General features: G+C 36.6%; 1 protein-coding gene across 1 annotated transcript; it reads left to right on the top strand.

Annotated features, from left to right (window-relative positions):
- Positions 1-714: 714 nt before the first annotated feature.
- On the top strand, positions 715-5,296 carry LOC107571931 (mitotic spindle assembly checkpoint protein MAD2A-like). The gene is made up of 4 exons (XM_016258318.1): positions 715-920; positions 1,737-1,883; positions 4,949-5,069; positions 5,185-5,296. The coding sequence occupies exons 1-4, from the start codon at positions 737-739 to the stop codon at positions 5,294-5,296; spliced, it is 564 nt and encodes a 187-aa protein (XP_016113804.1). The 5' UTR covers positions 715-736.
- Positions 5,297-6,867: the final 1,571 nt, after the last annotated feature.

The following is a 6,867-nucleotide window of genomic DNA, read 5'->3' as shown; positions in this document are numbered from 1 at the left end:
CTCTCTAATTCAATTCTTACTAGTAAAAATGCAATTGCAGATATCTCTAATTCAATTAGAGAGCTCTCTAATTCAGATCTTACTAGTAAGAATGCAATTGCAGAGCTCTCTAATTAAATTAGAGAGCATTCTAATTATAATTGTTAGAGAGCTCTCTAACTGACATTGTTACTAGTAAGAATTTAATTGTAGAGCTCTCTAATTGAATTGTTACTAGTAAAAATGCAATTACGACGAGTAAGGCTGGGAACAATTTAAGCTAAAACGGCTTGCCATAGGCGCTGGCTGGTGTAACTGAGTGGAGGCGGGACTAATTTGCATATTCATAGATCAGCGTATAGTAAATGAGGCAAGGGTGTAGAGTTACATTCCAGCTATTTTAAGGCATGAGAAAATTATTTTCACAAGAAAAAACATTTAAATATGTCATTTTGATCATCAAAGATACGTTTTAAGGGATAAAATATTTGACTACAGGGGGGCTTTAAGGATAGAAGGGATACAGCTGCGGCTACTGTAGTGTGGGCTGTTCTTTTTTAGATCCTGCTTACATCCGGGCCACTAAACCACGCCCATTTTGTATCCCTGTTTCAATATCTTATTCTGCTTATAATAATATTATCGCCCTTGTAAATTGTTAATAATACGGGCTGTTAACAAAGACATTGCAAAACATTAATCAGTATAAACTTGTTCTCTCTCTCTCAACGTGGCTTCGGCGTCGTCACAATGACGTATGCGCCTGCGTCAGACGCAGCGTCTAGATTCAAACTGGTCGGCGGTTAAGAAGAAACCAGGAACAAGTGAGGAGGGCTTGAAGCAGCGTACAGAAAATAAGCTAAATCAAAAATCCAAGATGTCCAAGACATTGAAAGGAATCACTCTGAAGGGGAGCGCGGAACTCGTTGCTGAGTTTTTCTGTACGTAACGTCAATGGTTTTGGGGCAGATGAATGGGTTTCACGGCGTCGTTGATGTCTGTCCTGGTTACAATAGAAATGGAATAGAAATCGACGCGAATCGTGAGCTGTCTGAAGTTTCGTTCAAAAAGACTCGTGCCTGTGCTAAGGTTTATCCATTCTGACAAGCCTTTGTTGTTTTAATCTCAAATGCATGGCTTTAAAAGTAAAGATTTTCTGATGATGATGATCTCTAACCATGTAAAGCCATTTGTTTAATGTTAAAAGGTTTGCGCATGTGTTTTGATGTGTAACAGTTATCATATTTGATACATTAGGATTCTGTAGCTCATAGTAAACCTTTTTTGCGTCAGAATAACTTATGTCAGTCAAATTTAAAGGTGAGCACTTCCTGCAAGTGTTCCTCTTGAAATATTGCAAACAATATGCTATTCTTACATTTACTTTATAGAAATCAGTAAAGATTTCACAGCAAAAAAGGTACATTTTATAAATAGCCTATGTACTAAATGCCTTTTACTTGGGGGGGAGAGAAGTATAAACTGTCAATCAAATGTCAGAAGTCATGTAATAGTGGTCAATAGTTTTTTCATCAAAGTTATAATCAAATTAGAGGCCTTAGACATATGTGTAGAGAAAATAATACAGTAGCCTTGTTTATAATTATGTTAGTGTTATCCATTTTTAGCTCCTGCGATCGTTCTTACAGAGTGATTGATTCATTTGGAAAATGAAATACATTTTGGTATGCAGTGGTGTGCTGTGCCTTTTTAATTGTTTCAGAAAATAAATGAAACGGGTCCTTTGTTGTCTGTAGCGTTCGGAATCAACAGCATCTTGTACCAGCGAGGAATCTACCCAGCAGAAACCTTCACCAGAGTTACACAATATGACATGAGCCTTCACCTGACCACAGATGCAAAGCTGAAGAACTACCTCACCAATGTCGTCTCACAACTCAAAGGTTGTTTTTCTTCCAACCTTTCTTGTCTGAAAAATAATAGTACCACATCTTGTGGAACAGTTTGTTTGTTTCATTAAGACTGGCAATGCAGTTTAGTGGGAGTTGCATATGACAGTCATACAAGTTGCTTTCAACTTTTTTTCCGTGTTATTTAAGTGAAAGGAATCACTCTGAAGGGGAGCGCGGAACTCGTTGCTGAGTTTTTCTGTACGTAACGTCAATGGTTTTGGGGCAGATGAATGGGTTTCACGGCGTCGTTGATGTCTGTCCTGGTTACAATAGAAATGGAATAGAAATCGACGCGAATCGTGAGCTGTCTGAAGTTTCGTTCAAAAAGACTCGTGCCTGTGCTAAGGTTTATCCATTCTGACAAGCCTTTGTTGTTTTAATCTCAAATGCATGGCTTTAAAAGTAAAGATTTTCTGATGATGATGATCTCTAACCATGTAAAGCCATTTGTTTAATGTTAAAAGGTTTGCGCATGTGTTTTGATGTGTAACAGTTATCATATTTGATACATTAGGATTCTGTAGCTCATAGTAAACCTTTTTTGCGTCAGAATAACTTATGTCAGTCAAATTTAAAGGTGAGCACTTCCTGCAAGTGTTCCTCTTGAAATATTGCAAACAATATGCTATTCTTACATTTACTTTATAGAAATCAGTAAAGATTTCACAGCAAAAAAGGTACATTTTATAAATAGCCTATGTACTAAATGCCTTTTACTTGGGGGGGAGAGAAGTATAAACTGTCAATCAAATGTCAGAAGTCATGTAATAGTGGTCAATAGTTTTTTCATCAAAGTTATAATCAAATTAGAGGCCTTAGACATATGTGTAGAGAAAATAATACAGTAGCCTTGTTTATAATTATGTTAGTGTTATCCATTTTTAGCTCCTGCGATCGTTCTTACAGAGTGATTGATTCATTTGGAAAATGAAATACATTTTGGTATGCAGTGGTGTGCTGTGCCTTTTTAATTGTTTCAGAAAATAAATGAAACGGGTCCTTTGTTGTCTGTAGCGTTCGGAATCAACAGCATCTTGTACCAGCGAGGAATCTACCCAGCAGAAACCTTCACCAGAGTTACACAATATGACATGAGCCTTCACCTGACCACAGATGCAAAGCTGAAGAACTACCTCACCAATGTCGTCTCACAACTCAAAGGTTGTTTTTCTTCCAACCTTTCTTGTCTGAAAAATAATAGTACCACATCTTGTGGAACAGTTTGTTTGTTTCATTAAGACTGGCAATGCAGTTTAGTGGGAGTTGCATATGATAGTCATACAAGTTGCTTTCAACTGTTTTTTCCCGTGTTATTTAAGAAAACAATATGCTATTCTTACATTTACTTTATAGAAATCAGTAAAGATTTCACAGCAAAAAAGGTACATTTTATAAATAGCCTATGTACTAAATGCCTTTTACTTGGGGGGGAGAGAAGTATAAACTGTCAATCAAATGTCAGAAGTCATGTAATAGTGGTCAATAGTTTTTTCATCAAAGTTATAATCAAATTAGAGGCCTTAGACATATGTGTAGAGAAAATAATACAGTAGCCTTGTTTATAATTATGTTAGTGTTATCCATTTTTAGCTCCTGCGATCGTTCTTACAGAGTGATTGATTCATTTGGAAAATGAAATACATTTTGGTATGCAGTGGTGTGCTGTGCCTTTTTAATTGTTTCAGAAAATAAATAGTGTTATCCATTTTTAGCTCCTGCGATCGTTCTTACAGAGTGATTCATTTGGAAAATGAAATACATTTTGGTATGCAGTGGTGTGCTGTGCCTTTTTAATTGTTTCAGAAAATAAGTGAAACGGGTCCTTTGTTGTCTGTAGCGTTCGGAATCAACAGCATCTTGTACCAGCGAGGAATCTACCCAGCAGAAACCTTCACCAGAGTTACACAATATGACATGAGCCTTCACCTGACCACAGATGCAAAGCTGAAGAACTACCTCACCAATGTCGTCTCACAACTCAAAGGTTGTTTTTCTTCCAACCTTTCTTGTCTGAAAAATAATAGTACCACATCTTGTGGAACAGTTTGTTTGTTTCATTAAGACTGGCAATGCAGTTTAGTGGGAGTTGCATATGACAGTCATACAAGTTGCTTTCAACTTTTTTTCCGTGTTATTTAAGAGTGCCGTATTCACGTGAGAAAAACTACTAAAGAATACTGCCAGATACATTATAGCAGCGATGAGCCACTTGGTTGTATATGAATAGCAAACTGTAACACTAAATATGTTGACCAATTGCCATTTTGACCAAGGCACCACAACGCTTAATGTGGTAGAATTAATGATAGTTCCACCTTTAGTTAAAAGAGCCGATTTGCATTTATTCAGTTGCTTTGTTAAAGGAATAGTTCATTCCCAAAAATGAAAATATCAAGCCATCCATGATGTAGATAAGGGTCTCCAAACTCGGTACTGTAGGGCTGGTGTCCTGCAGAGTTTAGCTCTAACTTGCCTCAACACACCTGCCTGGAAGTTTCTAGTATGCCCAGTAAGACCTTGATTAGCTGTTTCAAGTGTGTTTGATTGGAGTTGGAGCTAAACGCTACAGGACACCGGCCCTCCACGACCGAGTTTGGAGACCTCTGATGTAGATGGTTTGTTTCTTGATCAGACCAGATTTGGAGAAATTTAGCATTGTGTTATTTGCTCACCGATGGATCCTCTGCAGTGAATGGGTGCCGTCAGAATGAGAATCCAAACAGCTGATAAAAACATCACAATAATCCACAAGGAATCCATACGACTCCAGTCCATCAGTTAAGGTCTCCTGAAGTGAAAAGCAATATGTAAATCAAAATTTCTCCAAATATATATATATATATTCCTTTAACAGTAGAACACTGTTGTGCATGTAAGCTGGACCAGCCCAAAAATATTGTTTTTGTATGTTTGAGAGATTTGAGCTGAAGAAGCACAATTGAATTTAAGATTTCAGTATCCCCCTATTTAAGTGAACAAGAGCTGTACTTTCATGACTAGAAATGGAAACCTGAGCCTGCTTAGTTCTTTAGCATTGTTTGTCCTTTTCGTTGCAGAATGGTTGTTTGATTGCACAGTTCAGAAGCTGGTGGTTGTCATCACATGCCTGGAGACCAATGAGGTGCTGGAGCGATGGCAGTTTGATATTGAGTGTGACAAGACCGCAAATGAGAGCAGGTACGTAATCGAACTTCATAATATGGAAGGATAAATGATTAATTTTCATATTCAATCACAGCCTTGAATGCAAATATGAATCGTCATAAAGTATTGTACACTTTGGCTTTTCCAGCGCACCCAGGGAGAAGTCCATAAAAGCTATCCAAGAGGAAATCCGTTCCGTTATCAGACAGATCACTGCCACAGTCACCTTCTTGCCGTTATTAGAAATTGCTTGTAAGTAAACTACATGTGATCATTAGATCCATGCAGTCACACCGCAAGATCACTGTCATCCTGTGCTATATAATTTGTATGAAATATATATATATTTTTTATCATCACTGTAACATTCAATTTCAGACAAACTAGTATTTTAATAAATGTTATACTTTTTTTTTTTTTTGGGCAATATTGCATATGCTATTGTTTACATAGCAGGGCTCCAGAGTAAAACGGGCACATTTGCGAGAAAAAAAATATAAATTTTCGAGTGAAGTTTTTGCTGAGGTGGCCACTGACGACTATAGAAATTGACATGTTATGATTTAAATATTTGCATGTAATGACTTTTTTTTTTTTTGCGAACACATTTTATGTTTATGTAATAAAATGAGACGATGCACATCAAAGTTTTAGTGAAAAAAAAGACTTTCAAACACACCTTCTTGCCGTTATTAGAAATTGCTTGTAAGTAAACTACATGTGATCATTAGATCCATGCAGTCACACCGCAAGATCACTGTCATCCTGTGCTATATAATTTGTATGAAATATATATATATTTTTTATCATCACTGTAACATTCAATTTCAGACAAACTAGTATTTTAATAAATGTTATTCTTTTTTTTTTTTTGGGCAATATTGCATATGCTATTGTTTACATAGCAGGGCTCCAGAGTAAAACGGGCACATTTGCGAGAAAAAAAATATGTTTATGTAATAAAATGAGACGATGCACATCAAAGTTTTAATGAAAAAAAAGACTTTCAAACAGTCCTCATCTCTGCCGAACAGCAGCGTTGACGGCACCTACTGAAAGCAGTCTCTATTTTTTTTTTTTGGGCAATATTGCATATGCTATTGTTTACATAGCAGGGCTCCAGAGTAAAACGGGCACATTTGCGAGAAAAAAAATATAAATTTTCGAGTGAAGTTTTTGCTGAGGTGGCCACTGACGACTATAGAAATTGACATGTTATGATTTAAATATTTGCATGTAATGACTTTTTTTTTTTTTGCGAACACATTTTATGTTTATGTAATAAAATGAGACGATGCACATCAAAGTTTTAGTGAAAAAAAAGACTTTCAAACAGTCCTCATCTCTGCCGAACAGCAGCGTTGACGGCACCTACTGAAAGCAGTCTCTATTCGTGCGCAACTTCAACAAACTACAACAGGTAAAGCTGTCAGCTGTGTGGACATTAACAATTAGTTTATAATCGATATGGCTTCTTGTGATCAAGATCTTTAGTCTATTTGCTGTGTTCTGTTAATGCGTGAGCTTTATACTATTTGTGGCGCACTTGCCGTCCAATAATCGTAATAAGCTTCGTGCTTTGTTACATTTTAATAAACAAAGTAGCTTTAAAATTCTGCCAAACTCGTAACTGATTTTCAAACAATGAATACTGGTTTGGTGCTCTTTAATGCGGCATGAGCACTTGCTTTACCACCTCAGTTCATGTGAACCCATCATTATCTTTCTCTTTACTACGATAGTAGGCCTACAAATTAAACATGAATGGACACCAAAAGGTATTTTATAAGAGTACATCTTACTGAAATGACTCATGGAATCGCTCATTCAG

Source organism: Sinocyclocheilus grahami, unplaced genomic scaffold, assembly GCF_001515645.1.
Source record: "Sinocyclocheilus grahami isolate Dianchi unplaced genomic scaffold, SAMN03320097.WGS_v1.1 scaffold1670.1, whole genome shotgun sequence".
Classification (NCBI taxonomy): Eukaryota; Metazoa; Chordata; class Actinopteri; order Cypriniformes; family Cyprinidae; genus Sinocyclocheilus; species Sinocyclocheilus grahami.
This window is presented reverse-complemented; position numbering and strand designations above follow the sequence as displayed.

Coding starts and splice junctions, on each gene's coding strand:
- LOC107571931 (XM_016258318.1), top strand. CDS start 737: ATGCGCCTGCGTCAGACGCAGCGTCTAGATTCAAACTGGTCGGCGGTT. Junction 921..1,736: donor ACTCGTTGCTGAGTTTTTCT/GTACGTAACGTC, acceptor TGTTGTCTGTAG/CGTTCGGAATCAACAGCATC. Junction 1,884..4,948: donor TGTCGTCTCACAACTCAAAG/GTTGTTTTTCTT, acceptor TTTTCGTTGCAG/AATGGTTGTTTGATTGCACA.